The sequence below is a fragment of the Idiotropiscis lumnitzeri genome, chromosome 15 (assembly GCF_059441095.1).
Source record: "Idiotropiscis lumnitzeri isolate Australia: NSW breed Sydney's pygmy pipehorse chromosome 15, RoL_Ilum_1.0, whole genome shotgun sequence".
NCBI classification, from domain to species: Eukaryota; Metazoa; Chordata; class Actinopteri; order Syngnathiformes; family Syngnathidae; genus Idiotropiscis; species Idiotropiscis lumnitzeri.
In genome coordinates, this window is record NC_142405.1 from 4775773 (window position 1) to 4797972 (window position 22200).

The window sequence follows — 22200 nt, forward strand, 5'->3', positions numbered from 1 at the left end:
ACCTCACTGAATAATCTAAGAAAGAAAAAACATACTTTAACACGGCGCAAAAGAACGATTAAATATTACACAGATAGATTATAGATAAATCGTAAAAGAAAAATATTTATAAAACAATATAGAAATCTAAAATATTAAACACATTTGTGGCAGTGAATGACAAAATATTGGTGAAAAGTATTTTGAAAAATAGCTGAAAACAAACCTGATACTGAAAAAATGACATGAAGTATAACAGTTGGAAAAGACCATAAACAAAAGTAAAATTTTTAAACTCTACATCAATGTTCACTGAAAACTACAGACTATTTGTAAAAAAAAAAATGCAAATTTTAGATATTTCTGAGTTAAATGTCTTCGTGACTAAATGATTATTTTGCCCTCTTCTCGATGGTGGGAGCGTTGCCATGGAGACGCTAACCCCCTCATAACACCCTCACCCCCCCATCATATTTCTTCTCGGGTGGTGCATCGTCATGTATGTGCGTGTGCGTGTTTGTGTGTGTCTATATCCAGCTCTGTCCCACACACTCACACACAGCCCCCCCCCTCATCGTCATCTTCCGCCATCCTTCCAGATTGCTCTTCTTCCTCGTGGCCATCTTCAGCTCAAGGAGGAGATAAACGACTACATGACGGATCCTATCAAGGGTTTGGGGGGGGGGTCCAGATGGAGGCAAAGAAGTCAAGCCGTGCTCCATTTTGCATTTGGGCAAAATAAATGCAGCTAAGATAAAGAATTCATGGCTAAGTGACTGAATAATTACATACCGCAGACTTAATGCAGAGTACATTTGGTCGATGCAGGTAGACAAATATAGATGCGTGGTCTATACGCTCAGTGCTCCTTTTCAGGCAGCATCCTACACATTTTATATGGACTGGAGGTGTGCTGACAGAAGCCAGAGGCACAGACGGGCTGGGAAAAAAAAAATCTTCAAACATTATGCAAAAAAAAAAAGGCTCAATTAGAAAATAACTAAAATATTAGGGTGTAAAAATAAGCATATGTGAAGGCACAACTAGGAAAAAAAAAATATTAAGAAAATAGGAGAAAAATATGACAGGCAAAATATCAGAAAATAACACAAAAACATTGATGATAATATAGAATTTTTTCAAAAACTATATGACAATGTTAAAAAAACAATTACAGTCCTAATATTGATTAAAAATATACTGAAATATTAGATGGAAAAATAGATGCTAAATACACTGCACTAATAGAAGTAAAAAATAGATCATATACATTTCAGATATTACAAAATATTAGCTAAAATTACCCATTAATATAAAAAAATATTTTATACAAAAACGAATGAAAATTACACACATATTGGAAAAACATACAAAAATACTAAATATAAAAGTACAACAAAAAACAAGACATTAAATGGAAAAATATAGAAGAAATATTAACTGAAAAATCCAAAACAATTTAAAAAAATAAAAAATAACAATGACCAAAAAAACTAAAAATAAGCAGATAAATAAAAAAACATGACGAAACAAATACAAAAATATGAGGTGAAAATACAACAAAAAGGAAAACAGACAAAATAGTACATTGAAAAATACACCCCCCAAAAAAAAAATCTGACAAAAAATACTAGAAGGAAAATACAACAAAAAAATATGGCCTTCACTGTCTGCCATCTTCTACGTTACATAATCTTTATTGCGTTATCTTCTTCTCGTCTTCTCTGTGCGTTTGTTGCTGTGTGCCGCAGCAAACACATCGCACACGCATGTCAAAAGAAGCCATAGACGCCAGCTGGCTACATGATACATATCTTTTATTTCCAACAGCATTGCTTCACTCTTCCCGGACTGAAACAATCGCTCCCCGGCTTAAAAAAAAAAAACATACTCGTGAATAAACCCTTTTTATTTAAAAAACAATCCCAATTGATAAATACGCAGCTTAATTCTGACACAGAGAGAAAACACACATTTGCCCCGTGTATCATCATTTTCGTCGTTAGTTGTATTAGTAACGAGTTCATCATTTTCTTTTCTTTCTTTTTTTTTTATAGCTCTGAGCGTTGCTTATGTCATTTTGCATCGAGTTGACATCATTCGTGTTAATTGAGGAGCATGCAGACCTCCATCGCGACCATTCACAACACCACAAGACAGCCAGGGTGGGGGCCAAAATGGAGGATCGGGAAAGATGAGTCATGAAATAGATGGATGAGGAAGAAGGGGGGGGGGCTCTTAAAAGTAGGTGGCAGAGTGGTGGTGATGAGTAAGTGGGGTCGAAAATGAGCTGACGAGAGGAAGCGAGAGGGGGCGCGTCATGGAGCCCTGGGACCGCCGGATCGATAACTTTTCTATTCGGATCTACAAGTCACATGACGCACACTCACACTTACATCCATTTCATTTACCAGATGAATCAAAAACCTAACGATTCCGTTGTTATTTTTTTGTTTGTTGCCATCGCCCGGGGGTTTTCGCACAACACACAGAACAGCGAAGCACGACAGAGTTACACGACACCGGGAGGAGGAAAGCGGGTGAGGGGCCAGAAGGGTTTCATGACGTGGTGAGAGAAAGCGCGCCGTTACACCGACTGCAAGATCAGTCAGGTGAGCGGTTTTACTGAATTTTAAAAGCAACTCCATCTGTCCCAATTCAACTTGAGCACACCATCTTTTTTACCGGAATTTGATTGACAGTTGAGCGTAGCACGTTCACAGAAAAAGCCTACACTTGGTGTTCACAAAAGTAGTTTCACTGCATTTTAGTTTTAGTTTAATTCTGGTGAGAATTTAGGTGTGTCCCAATACTTTTGCACCAAATCAGTATCCCTGAAAGACTATTGCAGAGAAATACTCCAGCACTCGGTGGCTCTCGTCCCCTTCGAGAGCTCCCTTCCTTCCAGCGATTATATGACAGATGGATACTATCGTCTCACTAAGTTGTCCCCAAGACACAAAGTTGCTGATAACAAGTGAAGTCAATTTAACCGTCTGCTCTTTGCCGGAAAGCTCCACAAGCCCTGAATCTTTGGGATTTATGTGGGAAAATATAGCCGTGGTGTCTGAACCTAAAAACCCTTACCCATGAAAATTTGTGGAAACACAACACCGGAGTGGTGTTAAACTAACCCCGAAACTGTATCCCCAATGGAACAACTTTTGAGCTGCTTTGCAACAACTTGCAATCCTTGATGGAGTTGAACTTTTAGCCTCCACAGAAGCCGAGGCACTAACCCTAAACTATGGAATTCATATGGGGACAAAAATTCTTCGTGGAGTTGAGCAAGTTGCAACTCAAAGCCCGACCGTAACCCTCGAGTACTTCTGCAGTCCAAGTTCCGCCATTCGGATTGCGTTCGCATAACAATGTGGCTCCTTGTGATGATGTGAGGCAGGGCTTGTGGAATTTTGGGGAAGTAAAGACAGGAGGACAAGGAGGTAGTGGGAGGGGGAGGGGGAGGGGGGGCAATGATCACAGAAGTCCACAAGGACACACAGGCATACGCACACACACACACACACACACACCCCCACACACAAATACAAAACACACACACTAACAAACACGGAAACGCACACATAAAAAGTAACACAGACGTGTCACGTGTGATTCGATGATTCTAAAGGAAAAATCCAAAGAAAAGTCCTTTTTTTTTTTTTTTGGGAGGAGGGGGGGGGGAGGCATCCGCCAAGGCAAAGTCTGACAGTTTTTGGTCGTCCCTCACATTCTTGGTACAAAATTTCACAAGGCTCAATCCCGAGAATGATAAAAGAAGAAGCCATGATGACGACTGGAAACGTGAAGAAGACAGACACAAGGTAACATGCTCAGGCTACAGTCAGTCCTGTCCTGTCCTGTCCTGGCTCCTTTGACATCAATGAAGACCACGTTGGTCCTCCTCCCTTCTGGGGTCCGCATCGGGCGCATTAAAGGCAGGGAAGGCCCGGTGAATCCAGCAGGTCCCGCTACCTTGTGTGATACGGTCTTCTTCTCTGAGAGTCCGTACACAAGCTTCAGTCCTGCTCCAGGTGACCGCTTGAGGATGGCTTCATCTTTTTTTTTTTTTTAAATGTACTTTTAAGAGTTTATCACATCACACACCTCCTAGATCAAATACTACATATCAACTACGCATATACAGCAAACCGACTGTGAGTTGGCGTGTTTGTCTCCGCTGCTGCGTGGTGGTGTTATTTATTTATTTATTTTTCCGTCGACAGATTTGCGCAGAAGCACAAAAAAAAAAAAAAACGTCGAGTGTATCTGCAAGTCTCTCTTTGATGGAAAAAAAAAAAGATGTATTCACAGATGAGAGGAGAGAAAAAGGAAAAAAGTCTGGAGGTGGAGAGACGGCGTGGACCTGAGGAAAAAGAAAAGAGGAAATGAAGAAGAATTAGGCCGCCGACAACGGGCAGTTTACTGGGTAGGGGAGAAAAAAAAAAAAAGCTTTGAGGCATTGCATAAGAGCTTCGGAGAGCGCCCACATCTGACAGACTCTTCAGTGCACGCAAGCTTTTACATACTTGACCCTTAATTTGAACACAAACTCAAAATCATCCAACTCATTCCTTCATCACCCCCGAAGCACTAGAAGCCAAAACCCAAGACCACAAACCTAAACTCGCTTGATCTTACACGAGTCAAGTTAATCGTGTCCTTGTTCTGCCAATGCAGTTGGTGTCCACTCAAGAAAATGGGAAGAACTTGCATAAGGCGTGTAACACCAAATGATAAGCCTGAGAGCGCCCAAATATGACAAGCTTTTTGTCGACACGCGCGCTGCCAGCTTCAGCTTTTACACACTTGACCCGTTTTCGTCTCTCATTCCGCTCGACAACAGGCAGCCTGAAGAATAGTAAAAAAAAAAAAAAAAAAAGAAGAAGCGAATACACAACTGACCCGTTTAATCGGAGTGAGGACTGTCCACCACGATGTGCGGCTTGGAGGACGGTGACGCTTCCTCCTTCGTCGACACAAACGTACCGATTGCTTTTTCCTGCCCAGAGGGAATTCAATATTTACAACTCAGGGTAAGGTTAGGTTACAACAGTGCTTCTCAAATAGCGGGGGCGGGGCCACCTTGGGTGCGATGCTGGGGGGCGGGGGGGGCGTGTGACCCTGGGGAACATGCTTTCCCCCCCCCCCATCGTGCTACATTAAAGTGCAATTGCACATCCACTCCAGTAGATGGCAGTGGTGCTCTCATTGCCTTTTGTGCACAGCGAGTATTGATAGTGTATGTTTGTTTTGCAACGAAAATGCTGTTATTTATAGTTGCGGTGGAGAGGGGTGGTGCGGTGGGGGCGCGAATTGTTTTCTTCTTGCTGGGGGGGGCGTGACATAAAATAATTGAGAAGCACTGGGTTACGGTGCAGGATCATGCCAAAGGGCTCGGTCAGGCTTAGGTGTTCACTTCAAATGCTGTTTCAACAAGTGTGTGTGTGTGTGTGTGTGGGGGTGTGCGCGCGCGTGTTACCTCAACCAGCTGATGCCAGTGCTCTATTGGCTTGCGTGGATTGGCCAACATGGCGGTCCAGTGCTCCCTCCCCGGACCGTCGGCATCGCTGCCAACACGGCACATTCCTATCACCTCGTTGTGACCGATGCTGATGGTCGAGAAAAAAAAAGAAAAAAGTCGTGACGACTACTCATGCTGGGCGGGTCCGACCGGCTCAAGGACGAGGCTCACCAGTCGTAGTCCATCACGGCGATGACGATGGACACGCTCTCGATGTTCTCGTTGGGAATGTCGAACACCAGCGCCTCGTTGTAGGTTGGATTCAGCGTGTTTTTCTTGATGGACGTCTTTCTCTTCTTCAGCCGGCGACCGTCGCAGATCAGTGAGGCCTTCACGTAAGGGTCTGATTTGAAGAGGAAGAGAGAGACGTTTTTTTGGAATTAGTCCAGCGCGCAACGTGATGTGAGGTCACCTTGGGAACAGCGGCGGGTTGATATGCTTTGTTATTTATTCAGCGCACCGCCCTGGGAAACGCAAACGCCCACGCCACCGTTTTTTTTTTTTTTTTCACTATTTCCCTAGCGTCTGTCTGGCACTGTCAGGATCACACTGGTGATAACAGTTGCCATCTCGTTTATTCCGCGAGGGCAACGCGGCTAATGCTAATGCTACTGCTGCCGCCACCGTTGCTGCTCCCAGAGTGACGAGTAATAAAACAGCTGTCAGTCAAAGACGGGCGGCGAACAGGTGTCGCTTTTGTTTGACAAAAAAAAAAAAAAAAAAAAAAGAAATCTGAATGTTCACACTGCTTTAGAGACGCAAAACACAGATCTGACCTTTCAAAAACAGTCGAGCTCCCCTGGGCCTAAAACCAGACTTGGACTCTTGAAATCATATTCACTTGCTTATTTAGGATGCTAACAAACCGCTAGTTAATTACGCCGTCATTGTACAACACAACGCAACTCTCCGACGTCAGTGGCTAGCAGCTAGCTGTTAGCATTAGCAACAAGTGCCAGCTCCCCCCACAACACTGCTAGCTCGTTCGCAAAAATTATGTTCCGCGGTGGAAAAAAAGTTGAGGACCACTCTTTCACACGAGAAACCAGTTAGCTTCTCAATAATCGTTTACTAGAGGAATCAATAAACTATACATTTCACTTTTACTTGAAAAAACATCTTTGTCTCTTTGGTCAGTTTTGCTCCTTCGTCGAACAGACCGATCAAGTCCACTTTAGTCCTTTTAAGCCTGTGGTAATCCTTTACCTGAAAAACCAGTCAGGTCCATGGCTTTCAGATTGGTGGCCTTGATGACCGTGGCCGTGAGTCTGCCGGCGGTGGGCAGGTAGCACAGCGAGAAGTTGAGCTCCCCGAGGTCGGCCTTCTCCTGCGGATTCAGATAAAAAGCAGAAATCCAAAATGAGTGACGCGGCGGCGGACGGCAGGAGGAAGGCGATGAGTACGTTTCGAGGCGGCCGGGTTGATGCGTCACTATGAATAAATCACTCGCCAATCTGTCGCTGCCGACCGGAGGCGACGACTCTTTTGTGTTTTTCACGCCTCGCATCCCTTCAGGATCGATATTTCCTCCGCGAGACTCGAGTCATTTCATAAATCAGACGTCCGTGAGTTGTCTCAACGTATGAATATTTCATTCGTAATGAACTCTGCCCGTCTTTTTCTTCATTTGCAGGCTGCGCGCGTCTGTTGTCGATCAGTCGGCCAATCAGATGCCTGCCAGCGTCTGCGCTGCTCATCAAAAGTAACTTTGAAGGAACCCGATCGAGCAGCGGACGGGGAGAGGGCTCAACGGCTTAACGTCCGTTGCCGATCAATATTCAATACGTCAACGTGAAATGTGCCTTTTTTAAAATAAGCAAGTCGAGCTCGTGTAAAAGATGAGTTGTTAAATGAAGGAATTGTATTGATTAGGCCGAGTCAGCAGTGCTCGGGCTGCAAGTGGTTTTTTTTCAATTAATTTTTTTTTTTTTTATATGGTCTCACTCTGGTTTAACCAGTGCAATGTGAACACAAAGTTCACAAGGTCAGGTTGTTTGAGGTTTTTTTTTTTAATAGACAAACCAGTTCGGTTCATGTTAGTTGTTTTAAGTCATTCTTACCAGGGCCAAAGACTTAACTTTGAAATGGACCAGATTCAAAATTGGGTCACATGCTTTTCATCGGCCGGCGACAAATCCAACTTGTCAAATGTGAATCGCCGTTGGTTTACTCGGCCTTGGATGTGATTCTGTTCAAAATTGACCCATGCTGGTGACTGACCGCCGTGCCTTCCACGATGTCCCTCCACACCGGTTTGTCTCCGCTGCCCTCGCTGAAGTCCAGCAGGTTGTCCACCACCACCTGACCAATCAGGTCGTGGCGTGAGAAGCGGTCAAAGTCGTAGACGGAGAAGTGAAGCTTGCGGCAGTGGAGCTCGTTCAGAGGCACGCCGAACTGGAACGTCTCGTTGAACACGGGGTTCAGCGTCTTTCGGTGCACCTGCGCGGATGGACGACACGGGACGCAAATCACAAACAAGTCACGTCTTTTTGGGGTTTTTTGGGGCGCTTTTTCCTGCTTCAGGTTTATTCTGCTCATTCCACAACTAAGTCTTTTGTCGTTTCTTCTCACGGTTGTTTAGCACCTGGTTCTCCAACAAAGTGCTTATCTGATTGCGAAACCACTTTTCCCGCCATGTCTTATTGTGTTGTTTTTTTTATTGCTTTTTTTTCTCCACTCTCTTACTTTTATCACCTGACCCCCCACAAAATTTCCAAGTGTTACTGACTTCTTTTCTCCATGTTTATCAACCGCATACCGCAACAAGATACTAGCAGCTGTCGCTTTGGTCATTTTGTTCTTCCTTTCTTCTATTTCTGTTCCCTCTCAAACCTTGTACTATCGCTCCTTGGGCATGAAAAATAGGATACACGCACGCACGCACACCCACAAGCACGAGGGACTGGCAAAATTGCCCGCTTTCCACAGAAGCTATTAATTTCTGTGACACCTTCACTGATTCTCTCTTCTTATCTGCCCGCCTCTGCCACTGTTATCCCATCATCGTCGCTTAACGCTACGTATGTTTCATTCCCACATTTCCGGCCCACCAACCGGCACGGAAGCCACCTAAAAAAAAAAAAAATAAAAAAATGTATAAATAAATAAATAAATATGCACGGCTGTAGAGAGCAAAATTCAATTCCTCCCGACTGACTATTAAAATTCCATGTTCCGTCTCTCAATAGACGTGATTTCCTGTTTGCGCCGCAGACATCCAAAGACGCTAAAACGAGCACGTTGATTTCATCCCTTTGTGCGGTTTGCCGATCCACGGCAGGAATCGAAGCGTTTGACGGAATGAACAAAGACGACAACGAGGCGTCGGTTTCCGATGCTCGCTCAGTCGTTTAAATCCGACCTGAGAGGATCTGTCACTCCCGCTTATTATTAGCGTCCCATCATCTCCTGTTAGCGGTGCGAGCTAACGGCAAGCGGATGGAGCGGACGGCGAGCTTAATGAGGCCTGGATTCCATTAGACTCTGTCGCTTCAACACATACAGCGGCGACGACGCAACATGACGTATATTCCGCATCACCGAATTGCAATTTCCATTTCAGCAGCGGCCAAGTTACGCAGCAAAGGCTTTGATCAGGTGACCCTACCTTGGTCTGGAACTTCTTCTTGCGGTCGGGCAGCAGGTAGATCTTGACGTAAGGGTCGGAAAAACCGTTGGCGTCCTTGGCGGGCAAATCCAACGCTTTGAGGATCTTCACCACGAGCTGCTCCGTGCTGACACAAACACACACACACACACACACACAAAAAAAAAAATACCCGTTTAGGCTCATACGCCAGACATGCTCGGCCCACACACACCTGGACTGGCTGTGCGCAGAAATAACAAGGTGGGAGGTTGTGCGTCTCCGGAGCAATGGTGGACCAGAATAGCACCACAACCTGTGTGTGTGGGGGGGGGGGGGTGTGTGTGTGTGTCACTACGTGGCGTATTCAATTATCAGGCGGCCACTAATCAGACCTCGTTAGGCAGCGTCTGCGCTTATTACCCAGCGTGTCGCCACTTCATTAGCCGCTCGGCGTGAACTAGAGGCCGCAAATTCGCCGCACGAGCTTGTTGACAAGGCGACCAAGCCGCCGATCGGCGCGCACATGTTCACCTCCGTTAAGACCATGACAAGCGATCACACGCAATCATGGATCGTCGTGAACGGAGATGATGGCGATGAGCGAACAAAGCCCGGGATGAATTTCTTGGGCTGACATCACGACACCAACTTGGAGTTTCATTGATAAGGTCATCATTTAATTGATAGGACAAAATTGTCCAAAATGGCGACGAGCTTCAAATCCAATCTTTAACCCAATCTGCTGGGTCAACATAATTAACCCAACAGTGAGTTAAAGTAACCCAATCTAGCTACAAAGTGCGCGGGTCAGGAAAACAACACGGAATTTGTTTTACTCTGTAGATTCGATATATTGATTTGGTACACAGCACAAAATGTAACAAAATATTTATTATTGTTTTTATAGCATAGTGTAAATGAGGCATGCCTAATATTTTGGAGACTTTCTACTGGAGGAGAGCCTGCGAGCTATTCGAAAGTCCTGAGCGTGATGCAGACTTGCTGACAAAGTGGGCGTTTTTTAAAAAACAAGCTCGCATTCCTCCATTATTTTATTATTATTTTTTTTTTATTCTGGCAGCGGCGGCGACACCTTGAAGCATTGCGATGGCGCCGAAAACTGCTGATGGTCAGAAAAGTAAAAGGCGGCGCATGAATTATAAATGCCGAGCCACTTGAAAGCGCAACAACGCGCACACGCACTAACACAAACACAAACACGCGTGGCGGGAATTAGCCAGGCGGCGGGATGGCCTCGTGATGAAAAGCATTCATGTGGCCCATTTAGGACGGCCGGCGCAAGATGATTTATGATACGATGCGTCACACTCCGGAGGCTCAAAGCGGAATGCGTGCGCGTGTGATAGCATGTTGCTAACGCGTGATCACACCGAAAGACGCTGGCGGCGTCGCAACAACAACAGTCAATCTGCTTCACGTTCCTCCCGGGAAGAAAGATTCAATCGGCAAGTCCAAAGCTGACACATGTGCCACGCGGGAAGAGGCGCTAGCGGAACGTCACTTGCTATCGATTAAAAGTGACGTCACAGTTTTCCAGGGCTCGGTTTACAAATGTCACATGACCAAACGGGGCAATACATAGAACGTATTATGGTCAAGAAAATGTTAGACTTGACTAGAGAAAGAAAAAAATAATAAAAAATGAAAATATATATATTTGGAAGATTTTGTTGCAAAACATTTATTTTTCAAGATTTAAGTAAAACATTTTGTTTGGAGAATTAATTTTTTTTAGGGCAAGAGAGCAAGTTCAAGAGTATGTAAACTGATGAGAGGTTTTCAGGAGAAAAACTGAAAAAGGTTTTGCTATTTTACCAATAAAAATGAAAACATTTAAACATTTTTTCCAAGTCTTATGTTGTAACATTATTTTGTGAGATCTTTTTTTTTTTTCAAAAGGAAAGTATTTTGGTAGAAAACTTTTTTAAAATACATGAATTCCCCAAAACTGTTTTTGTTTGTCAATAAATTTGTAAATTTTCAAGAATTATTTTCAACATTTTATTTGTCTTAAAATTTGAATAATAAAAAAAATAATTTTTGATGATACCTTTCTATCCTCTAAAAAATGAAAAAAAAAAAAAAACTCACTGGCTGTTAAATGACGACCTCTTTAGTGAGCAAATGACTCCAAGCCTTGCATTGCATTCAATTATCCATAACTTCAAAGTGCTTTGACTGCACAGGTGGGTGTGCCTAATAATATGTCCGGCAAGCGTAAACCAGCATGGCTGTTGTGTGCAATAAACTGCTCGTGTGAGTTTTTGTGCCGACAATAAATTAACGCCGATTTTGTCGGAGGTGCAAGCAACCTTGGAGTCATTTTGGGAGGATTTCAGGCTGTTTTGAAGGCGGCGGCGGCGGCCAGCGAGCATTAAGTCAATAGGGCTCAGCGTAGACGCTGACTCAGCATCTTCCCACCAACTTGGCTGACGTGCGTGTGCGTGTGCATGCTCACTTGAAGGCGTAGCGCAGCAGGAAGCTGATCTTGCCGCAGGCTTCGCCCTGCTTGCCGTCGCCCTGGTCGCCTTTGGGTCGGTACAGCTCGGGTTTGATCTGGCCGATGCTGGTCACCTGCTCTTTTTCCTCACCGTGGAAATCGGGACTGGACAGTTGGTGAGTCATCGGCTTGGGCCTGAGCACACATACGCACACACAACAGAATATCAAGTGACGCCGCTTCTAGTGTGACCCTTCCAACAGCCTGGCCTTATTGCAAACTATTTTTCAAGCCAATGAAAATTAAATGTGTTTAAGTACACTTAAGGTTTTCATAAGCCAAGGAAGTGAATTTGATGATTAAACTCGAGACAAAGTGCTTTAATATGCCCCCCCGCCCCAAGAAGAATGTCATAATTCTGCAAGAATAAAGTCATATTTTTCAAAAAATAAAATTTGGATGCTGACTGAGCCGCTATCCTTGATGACATCATGAAGTGTATTTGAGTCGACGAAGTCATTGATGGTTTTCGTGTACGGGGATGCGAACTAACCGTGCGGTGACCTGCTGCTGGGAGACGGCGTTGGGCAGATCTTTGTGGGGGTGCGCCGCCCCCTCAGAGTTTGGCACGTCCGGAGACGTTTGGCTCAGCTTCAGAGTCCCTAAAAAAAATTAATTAAAAAAAAAAAAACACACATACGTACACAAAACAAGAAGAAAAACAGTGTTGGAAGAGGAGAACACTTTTTAATATTTGTTTATACTTTGTCAATTTTTTTTGTGTTTCAAATTTGTGTGAAAGAAAAAAAAGTCAAGACTTTTTTTTCTACTTTTTTTCCCAAGAACAAAAAGTACGTGTGTTTTTTTCAGATTTAGTCCCCCCCCCAAAAAAATCATTTCAACAAAAGAAAAAAAAGCTTTATTTTGGTTATTTTGAATATTTTCAAGATTTTTAATTGTCTGCAGAAAAATCATTATTCTTGCAAGAAAAAAGATTGCTTGCGCACACGCCTTTTTTCCCCTCTTTTAAGATAATTACTTGATCAATTGATCCATTTTCTCCACTGCTTATCCTTATTTGGGTTGAGAGTGAGCCAGAATCGATCCCAGCTGACTTTGGGCAAGTAGCGTGGTGCACAACTGTCGCCGAGAATCTTCATTGTCATCGATTTAACGCATGCGCACAAAAAACATCCAAAACGCGACACGTTGCTGTAATTGTCTCCAATTAACATAAATAAACAGGCAACGTCGCCATGGAGACACCAAAACGTCCCAATTGGTTGTATTCTGATCGGGGGCCAGCCCGAGCGGGCCTGTATGGGCCCCTCCCCCCTTCAAGACTGGAGAGGCAGTGCAGTGTGGGCTATTTATAGCACACGCGCACACTGTATGTAGTGTACATTCGCAGGACACTTGATTCGAAATGCTTCGGAACAGCTCACTCAACATGAAAGGCTGTTTTGCTTTGTCTTTGCATTTTTGTTGCGTGATGCTGCCTTAAAATGCGATGAAGGTCCATGGAAATGAAAAGTGTTCCCGCCTTTTTGTCAACCCCAAAAAAAAGCATTAATTATGAAATTAAGAAATGAATGTGACTGTTATTTGTGCAAGTGACCATGTGACTCACCAGCATTGTTGGGGTAGGAGTCCATGTCCAGGTAGGAGTGCTCCTGGGTCTCATGCGGGCCGCCCACCAGGCCGCCGCCGCCATCGCCCCTCTCCAGCCCCACCAGGTCGGAGAAGTGCGGGTGGTGCTGCCCCTGCTGGCCGAGCGAGGGGTAGAGCGACGACGACGACTGGCCCTCCTTGCGCTGCAGCAGCGGCGGCAGAAAGGAGGCGCCGGGCGCTCCGCCCACGCCGGCGCCGACGCTCCCCGGCAGCAAGCCCGACGTCAGGCTCAGGCCGCCGCCCTCTTTGTCTCGCCACGGCAACCAGCAGAGCTTCCATGACACGAAGAGCGACACCGACAGCAGCACGATGCCGCAGAACGTCACGATCACCGACAGCAGGCTTACCGAGATTTCTGCAAACCCAAAATTGACCGCATGTTAGCCAAAACATTGAGTAGAAAGCCAGGACACTTATTCGCGCGCGGATTATCGTAATTGCAGTAACTACCAGTGAATTGACTAATTGTTGTCATTATTAGCGATGATGAAAAAAAAAAATCCACATAAAAAAAGACATGAAAAAAAAAAATCAAATGCGATTTTAGAGAAAACAAGAACTTCTTCACCTGTACAACTCAATCGAAGAATTTATTTGAATTTTGAATGAATGAAGTAAACACAAACAACTAAAATAATGCACTTGCATAAGTGTGCACACCCTCTCCGAATGGCTGCATTCGCTACTAACCAATCGCATTCAATCGCATCATTAAATGGACTCAGCCGAAGTCAGCACACAACGACCACCATTAAAAGTGCCTGATTAAAAACCCAAATAAAGTTCAAAGCTCTTCACTTAAGCATCTCAGGATTTTTTTTTTTTTTTTTTTGCTATCTAGCAGATGCCAGACAGTTTTGTGCGAACACGGACTGCTATTTGGAACCGTTTGCAATTCCCTCCGCATTGACAAAAGGCCCCAATTCCCAAAGAAACACCATTCTGAAAGCGAGGCTTCCATTTGGACTCCAAGTTATCAAATAAATAAGAAAGTGCTTCTTTCTCAAGGTCATCTTTTCTCGGGCCAAGACGTTCAATCACTCACCGGTGGAATCGTGAAAAGCGTCTGGAAAACATTGGCTTGCTTGCTGCCAGTTTTCCCATGATGCTCTCTGCCTGCCTGCCTCCTGTGAATTATTCATCAGTCTGTGTATGTCATTAATCAGCACTTGTTCCTCAGCGATATGACTGCAAAGACGCGGGGGTGCATGGGAGGAGATTTGGGAGGGTTTTTTTTTAATTTTTTTTTATATTGCACTCGCCTCGTTTAGCCCCACGAGAGGGGAAAAATATTAGGCTTGCCTCTGGGGACGATAATAGACGGTTGTTGCACAGCGCGTCCGTTCCTGTTTTTTATTTGTCCCGAGGAAGTTGATGAAAACGAGCACGTGGTCATGAGAGGTTCACGGGAGAAAGCAAGCTGGCGGTGATTTAGGGCCGAGGCCGGCGAGGGCGATGAGAAAGGGTCAAGTATAGATTTTTTTTTTGAGGGGGGGGGGCATAAAGGAGAGAGCAAGGATAACGCACCAATTCTATTAAAAAAAAAAAAAAAATCAATACAAACACCTCATATGGAAATGACAAAACATGCTGCAGTGCCGTACGAGGACAAAAACAATTAGATAGCAGTTCAAATGATGAAAAATCATTAAAGAAAAAAAAAGATACAAACAATAATCCTCAAAGGAAACGCAACCAAGAAATCAAGGATGAAAATGATCATCAGAGATGCAATTAACCAAAGCAAAAAAAGCAAAACAAGACAGAAAACAATCAATTGTCAAAGACATAAGTAAGGAAAAGAACAATCGAGGACAGAAGGTGACAAAAAAAAGCAAACATCAAAGACAAAATTCGATGACCAAAAAAATCCCCCCAAAAATTATGAAAGCTGATTCATCAAAGAGAAACAGCAACAAGAAAAATCAGGACAAAAAAAACAAACTTCATTAAATAATTAAATACCAAAGACAGAAAAGACAAACATAACCAAAATATTTTAAATGCAAAACCAAAGAGAAAATAAAGTCAAAAGCAACCCAAAAAAAAAAAAATCACCCAAACCAAAAACTACATTTAAAAAAATAATCCAAGACAAACCAAAAAATATCACAAATTGAAAAAAAAAACAAAGAAAAAAAACACTACCCCAAAAAATTGAAAGAAGCAAATAAAAGACAAAAACAATCACCTGAAACAAAATAAAGGCACAACCAAACAAAAAAAAAACTAAATTTAGCGAACTTAAAAAACAACCACAGCGGCATAGAAAATGCAGCACATAAAGTAAAAAAAGCAGCCACATAAAAAAAAAAGACAGTTGAAAAAAAATTTAATAAATAACAAAAACCAGCAAAGAAAGACAAAAAAAAAAACTATCTCGTTTTCAGTCCAAAACGTCTGCCGCGACGCCTTCCGACACTTCCTGTCAATCAAATCCTTTAAGCGACCGCTCGGGGGAGTGCGCGCGCGTCAAAGCTCGCCGCTCCGCTTACAAAGCCTTTTCTTCGCCGACAGCTTTCACCGTCTGCGACCCTTCGCGCTCCTCCGGGTCCCTCGCAGACTTCCGACGCAACCGCCTCGGGCCCCGCCGTGACATTTTCTTTGCAAATCTCCCGAGGCGGCGACCAATCCGGGCTAATCTATACACCGCTAATCTGCATAAAAGCGTTCCTTCCAGAACGCGCGCCGCCATTCGAGCTAACAATCAAAGCTCTCTCGCAGCCAGACTCTTCGGGGGCTCGTAAACCAAACGAGAGGCGCCCATGAATATTTCACGCGCGCATCTTTTGAACGTGTTTGCATAGATCACAAAACGTGCTAATAAAAAACTGAGTCGTATGGTTCGCTTCAGTTTTTTTTGGGCATATTCTTTGTCAAGGATATATGAAAAGTACCCAAAATGTATAGTCCCATTTTCGGCTGTTTTTCAATGAAATCAGTTTGGCTACTTTTAGTTAACGCTCATTTCCACTGAGCAGTACAGTTCGGTTCAGTTTGGTGCGCTACACATGGTCGTAAAATATCAGACGCATAACAGCTCACATTTTAGCACTCTTTCATGATGACAAAGGAGGCGCTAGTACACCAAGTCCTCATTTCCACCGATTAGTACAGTTGGGCCGCGATTTCTTACCTGCGTCCAGCTGTCTGTTGCGTCCCCTGAGCAGGTAGCTGAACTCCTGGCAGAGTTCGCTCTGGCTGTGCCCGCGAGGCGAGTTAAAGCACAGCTCCTCCACCAGCATCAGTGCCTTCTTGCACAAATCTTCATCCCAGTCGCCCGACATCCTCCAATCCGCATCGCACTCTCGCCCGCACTCGGCCAGTCACAGCGCGGCGCCTCGGCCCGAGAGAAGCGGAGAAGGGATCACGCGGACCGGAATGACGGGCCCATGAAAGAGTGACCTTCCCCCACTGACTCACTTGGCCTGGAAAAACAAATGGACAATAAAAGTCTCCACACTGGAATGTTCTTCATGGATTGTACTTTAAAGCTATACAAAGAAGTCCAATCAAAATCCTGTCCTCGTAAATTCTACAGGACTTAAATGATTGGATTTTGAATCATGCAAATGGCAAATTAACTGAAGTGATAGTCGAGGTAGAAGTGTGTCCTGATGCCTAGAGTGTGTGTGTAACCTTTAGCATGTTGTGTTGCTGAAGCAGCTTGCGTTCTTTTTTTTTTTTTTTTTTGTCCTCTGGCTGAAACCAATCAGCCAATCGGCACCGACTTTCCGGAAGGATTCTCCAAGCTGCCTGACATCACCTGAAGAAAAGAAACCAATCAGAGGCTAAAACCAGGATAAAAAAGTTGAAAATGCCAACACGTTAAGTAGCATGCTAATTAGCTTCTGGGGAAACTTTTGTTTTTGAACTTATTCTATCAAAAAAAAAAAAAAAAGAAAGAAACAGGTCAGAGTCTGAGACTTTCACTTTCTCACAGTCTGAATGCCGTCAGGGATCACTGAAGATCGACTGCACATACGGGACTCTTTATTAGAAACACCCGCACACACGATAATACATTGGAGCCGTTTTGAAAATTTATACGCAGACAAAGTTTAAAAATGCGAACTTTTGATTACGCAGAAAGCATGTTTGGCATATTTTGCGGCATGAAGCACTTGTATAGTAAACACTTGTTTTCGTCGAGTATGCTGACGGTTCAGGCTAATCCTGCTTTTGTTGCTAGCATTGGCGCAAGTATCGCATTACGGTTTGTTTCAGTCAGTCACTTTTTGGCAGCACTGTTCGGCCTGGTACAGTAAATGCTTGATTCCACCATTTTAAATGTGCGCCTTATGTCACATCCAATACGTCAGTGTTGGCGAATCAATCACAGGCAAAAGAGCGGCGGGAGGTCGTCTTGAGAAGCGACTTCTCCGAGCGCGTCGGAGCGAACCAGGACTTTCCTTTCGATCGACGTTTGTCTTTTGAGTGGTAGCTGGCGGCCTGAGTGCTCGTCAGTGCGTCGATCAATCGATCAGTCAATCAGCCGGTCGGTCGCATCGAATGAAGCAGAGGAACGGTCCCGCCGGCTTTGAATGGTCGCAGACAGTCAACGTCAGTCCATTGACGGGAGAAGCACTTAAGCGTATTTATCTGGCCGTGACAGCGAGCCGTGGAATCCAAAATTGGTTGAACAACAAAAAAGATCCAATATTGCTAACATGGAGCTCCGCCCCAGTAAATCTGTCTGAGTGACTTTAAAACGAGTCCGTCTCACTATGAGCAATGGCCGTGCGGGGGCCCGGAGGGGGGGCGGCTCGCGGGCTGGATGGTAAAAGACTTTGTTGACATTCACTCATGTCCTGTTGCCACTGAGCGGTATTGTCCGGTGTTCTGCCAAAATGTCCGACATCTGCGAAACGTCCCATCAAAAACAACCCTAGCCTCACGAAAGCGCAAGCGGACTGGTCATTGGTGGGACGTCTCAACGGGTAGGAAGGAATTACAGAAACCGGCTCACTTTGGGGTAGTACGGGATGCATTGTTCTCGTTAATCAAACCAAAAAAAAGTCAATTTCCTTCCATCCCACTTTTCGTCAGCGAAAAATAAATTTCACTTTTCTTCTTCATAACGTACACTACACAAAATAGTGTCACCATCTACTGGTTGACTGCGGAATTACACCCAAAATGAACAACAAAAGTCAGACAGGCAAGGCAAATACAAAATAACTGGCTGGTTTTTGCATTTTTTTTTTCTCTGTTTAAAAATTAAACAAATCGTAAAGTATCATAAAACAGTCAAATATTCTGCCTGTAATTCATATTTATTGTTGTAAGTGCCAAGGGACCCAGCCCCAAAAAAGTGATTTTATTTATTATATATATATATTTTTTTTATCAATCAGTAAATTAATCAATTATCACAATTTTATTATGCTAAATATCGGAATCGAACTCAGAATGGAAAAAAAAAAAAATTCCATATTGGTCCAGCCCTACACTGATATGGTAAACTTTTCCTAAATCATTTTGTTTGCTGATTGGCAGTCAGGAGTCACATGCTTCCTCAAGGTTGGTAAGGGTCCAGTTCCCCATAAAAGGTCTAACCAACTCGACCACAGTACGCACGCGTTGTGGAAGCGGAACACTTCCCATGCCTGCGGGATAACAGGAGCCTTTTGTGTACGCGCGGCAACACAAAACCTCCCGCAGACGCTCCATTGACTGGCGCGCCGCTCGGGATCGATACTCTCAGCGGGCCGTCAGTCGCGACCGTGCCACCGGACAAGGTTGCCGTCTCATTATGGCGCACAAAAAGGAAAATCACGGGAGATAATAGGCGCTCACATTATGAGGGAAGGAAACCGGCGGTAAGGATAAGAAGGCGGCCAAGCTAAAAATTCCACCGACGACCTTCAATTAAGCATTAACAAGCTGGTTTTTTTGTTGTTGTATTTTTTTAACGACTCCATCACGTCATTACTTGGTCAATTCAGAAAGCCGTAAAGCCGATGAGCTGTTTATGTTGCATCATTCGGAGCAGTGGACTGGAAATTCCCATAATGCTTGTGGGCGGCGAACTCCGTGAAAGCTACGTGAACCTCAACGGAGCGCCTAACAAACAGATAACGACCCAAACTACGGATTACGGTTCGGTTCAATTTGGTATGGTCGTCACTGTATTTCGCTTTGAATACATACAACAACAAAAATCGGAACGCAATCAGAAATTATATGAGGGATTATTTCCACAAAAGTTAATAATGCTCCTCATATTGATGACAGGATTTGGGAACCCCTGGATTAAGAGTACAGGGAATTCCCTTGCTCGGAGATTCCGATAAAGACAAACCTAAACAAAAGTTTTATGAGGGATTACGGTCAGAATGGCGGGATTATGCAATCTCTGACGGGTTATTTAACACCTCGGGTGGATTTAGGAATGGCCGGGAAAGGGTGAGAAGGAAGATGAGCATGATGGGTTTCCCTTGCTCTGAGATTCCGAAAAAGACCAACAACAAATCCCAACCCACGCAGAAGGTTTATGAGGGATTACTTCCAAAGCGGCGGGCATGTCAAATATTTTAATCCGCTATGAATAACACACCTTGGCTATTTTGGGAAATAGCAGAGAGGGAAAACAAGACTGATGGAATTCCCTTGCTTTGAGATTTGCAATTAATTGCAAACATCAAATTCCAGTTGAAGCAGAACATTTAATTGGGATTATTTCCAGAGCGCCAGGATTGTGAAATCTCTCTTCAGACCTTGACTGGATTAAGAAGACGGTTGACAGGAGAGAAGACAAGAACCACGGAATTCCCTGACTCAGAGATTCTGGGATTTTTTTTTTCCAGTGTGAATACAAATAACATATCTCAACCCGACCAGAGGATTTATACAGGATTATGTCTCGAGTGACAGAGTCATGGAATCTCGTGGCTAAATTTGGGAATGGTTGGGAAAAGGCAAGAGGGAAGATAAGGATGATGGAATTCCCTTGCTCGGACATTCAGAATAAAATGTAGCAAAAATCCCAAAGCAAGCAGAAGGTTTATGCGGGATTATTTCCACAGTGATGGCATTGTGGAATCCCTCTTCCAGATTAAGAGTAGAATTGAAAAATGAAGAGTGCGGGTGACATGAACGATTGAACATTTGGCAAACATTTGGGAATGATGGCGAGACGTTGAAGGAGGACTTTACCGCGTGGCCGAACCAAAAATCACCAAACTAGCAAAGTGTTTACAACACAGTGGAATGGCAACATTTGGACGCTTGTTCTTACGGCGAGCAGTGGCATGCACAATGAATAAAACATGTTCCGCCGAGGAACAATATGGATCAATACCATCCGCCTTCAATCACCTTCACTGGCCTCTTTGTTTACAAAGATTCGGCTCGTTGTTTACAAAGCGACACCGCACATCTTTTTGAAGCGCCGACCACTCCAATTGGTTTTGTTTTGTTTTGTTTTTAGACTCAAGTGACTTAACGAGCGCACGTTGGCTCATTTATCTCAGACGTGGTGGACTAATCCATCGCTTCTGCCTAATGGGATGTTTCTGCTTTCGATTGCTTCTGTCTGGGCCGCCTTCCTCCTGGCGTTTTGTGGTTGACAAACGGGCCGATTTCACACTCAGAACGTAGAGGTCACGACTTTCACGTCACCTCTCGTCATGAAGTTCGTAGCTCGTCTTTGTGCCGTGACAGGTTGGATATTGACGGCATGTAGGTAATGATTGCAGCGCCCTAATGAAATTGCTCTCGGTCATGTATATCCATGTAAACACGCTTCTGCTGGAACAGGAGTCCCCCCCCCCAGTCTCGTGCACGCGCACTCGCACCGCCTGCAATTTGCATGAATCACATTTGGTGGTCAAGGTAAAGGGGCGTGGCCCCGCGGGAACTGCAAGCAAGGCAGAGGAGACGGTTGTGTGGCGCGCGCGCGCACGACGGGTTGACGCGCGTTCGCGTCATACAAAAACGTCTGCTGTTGCTTCTGGCCCTTTTTTTTAAATCTTAAAAATACAAAGTTGGAGCATGTACATCACGTGCACAAAAAGCAACATGGACGCCGTGCGCGCTACCCATGAAACATGGATATGCGCGCGCACGTCGCGGGATGCATGCGTTGAGAGGGCGCGCGTGCCTACCGTGGAACGTGCACGAATCTCGCCGCTTGCTGCCGTCACGTCAGGTAAAAACACGAGTGGCGACGGTTGATTGGGGGGGGCTGCGAGAAAAGCAAGCTTTCCCAGCCTTTCGGGTCTTTTTTTCTTCTCCCACCTCTTTTCCTTCCTCTCACGCGCACGCCGGGATGATCTGACGAGGCTGGAGAGAAATGGAGCAAATGATGGCAGCCCTCCTGTTCGCTCTAATATTCCTGACCCACCTCCTCCTCTCCCTCCTCCTCCTCGTCCTCCTCCTTCCTTGCTGGATGCTCGCTCTCAGCTTCCCACCCTGTGCTCAGAATACTAATTCCCTGCCTCACTCTCCCACTTCTCTCTCTCTCTCTCTCTCTTCCGCTCCTCTACTAAAGACACACTGATGTATGAGAGGTGTTGCGGCGCGTGCGTGTGTGTGTGTGTGTGTGTGTGTGTGTGTGTATGTGGAGGGTAATGGTCCCTCTCAGCCCAGAGGGGACATGTGTGAGTGTGTCTCTATGTGTATGTGCTACCTACGTATCGCATGATATCTGTGCTATTACAGCTGTGATTAGGTCATAATTATAGTAACAATAGTGCTGCCACTGCTGCGGGATGGGTCCCTGGAGATGTGATGATGGTGGCTCTGACGCTGTGGAGGGCTGTGCGCGTGCTTCCAGTATAGTTACTGGAATTACGAGAACCACGATACGGCTGGCGTCACGACTCTGTAACGATGGCACAGCTGTATCATTTTGATACAGCCAATCAGGCAGTATCACGATACAGTTTCCAAAACAATATCGTAAGTATCACGATACATGTAGTATCTCATGCAGTTAGTATCATCACGATACATGTAGTACCAGGACACATT

General features: G+C 44.7%; 1 protein-coding gene across 1 annotated transcript; it reads right to left on the reverse strand.

Annotated features, from left to right (window-relative positions):
- Nucleotides 1–1779: 1779 nt before the first annotated feature.
- syt3 (synaptotagmin III) lies at nucleotides 1780–21717 on the reverse strand. The gene is made up of 14 exons (XM_088316981.1): nucleotides 21572–21717; nucleotides 21333–21510; nucleotides 16864–16990; nucleotides 16361–16652; nucleotides 13184–13579; nucleotides 12107–12215; nucleotides 11572–11748; nucleotides 9111–9237; nucleotides 7724–7942; nucleotides 6710–6830; nucleotides 5675–5846; nucleotides 5462–5591; nucleotides 4885–4981; nucleotides 1780–4345 (listed from the first exon to the last, which is right to left on the reverse strand). The coding sequence occupies exons 4-13, from the start codon at nucleotides 16509–16511 to the stop codon at nucleotides 4889–4891; spliced, it is 1695 nt and encodes a 564-aa protein (XP_088173107.1). The 5' UTR covers nucleotides 16512–16652; nucleotides 16864–16990; nucleotides 21333–21510; nucleotides 21572–21717; the 3' UTR covers nucleotides 1780–4345; nucleotides 4885–4888.
- Between the last annotated feature and the right edge of the window lie 483 nt (nucleotides 21718–22200).

Excerpts from the sequence above, each read along its gene's own strand:
- syt3 (XM_088316981.1), bottom strand. The coding sequence starts at position 16,511 with ATGTCGGGCGACTGGGATGAAGATTTGTGCAAGAAGGCACTGATGCTG. Across the intron at positions 13,580-16,360 it reads CAACAGACAGCTGGACGCAG|AAATCTCGGTAAGCCTGCTG; the intron begins GTAAGAAATCGC and ends TTGGGTTTGCAG. Across the intron at positions 9,238-11,571 it reads CTGCTGCGCTACGCCTTCAA|CACGGAGCAGCTCGTGGTGA; the intron begins GTGAGCATGCAC and ends TGTTTGTGTCAG.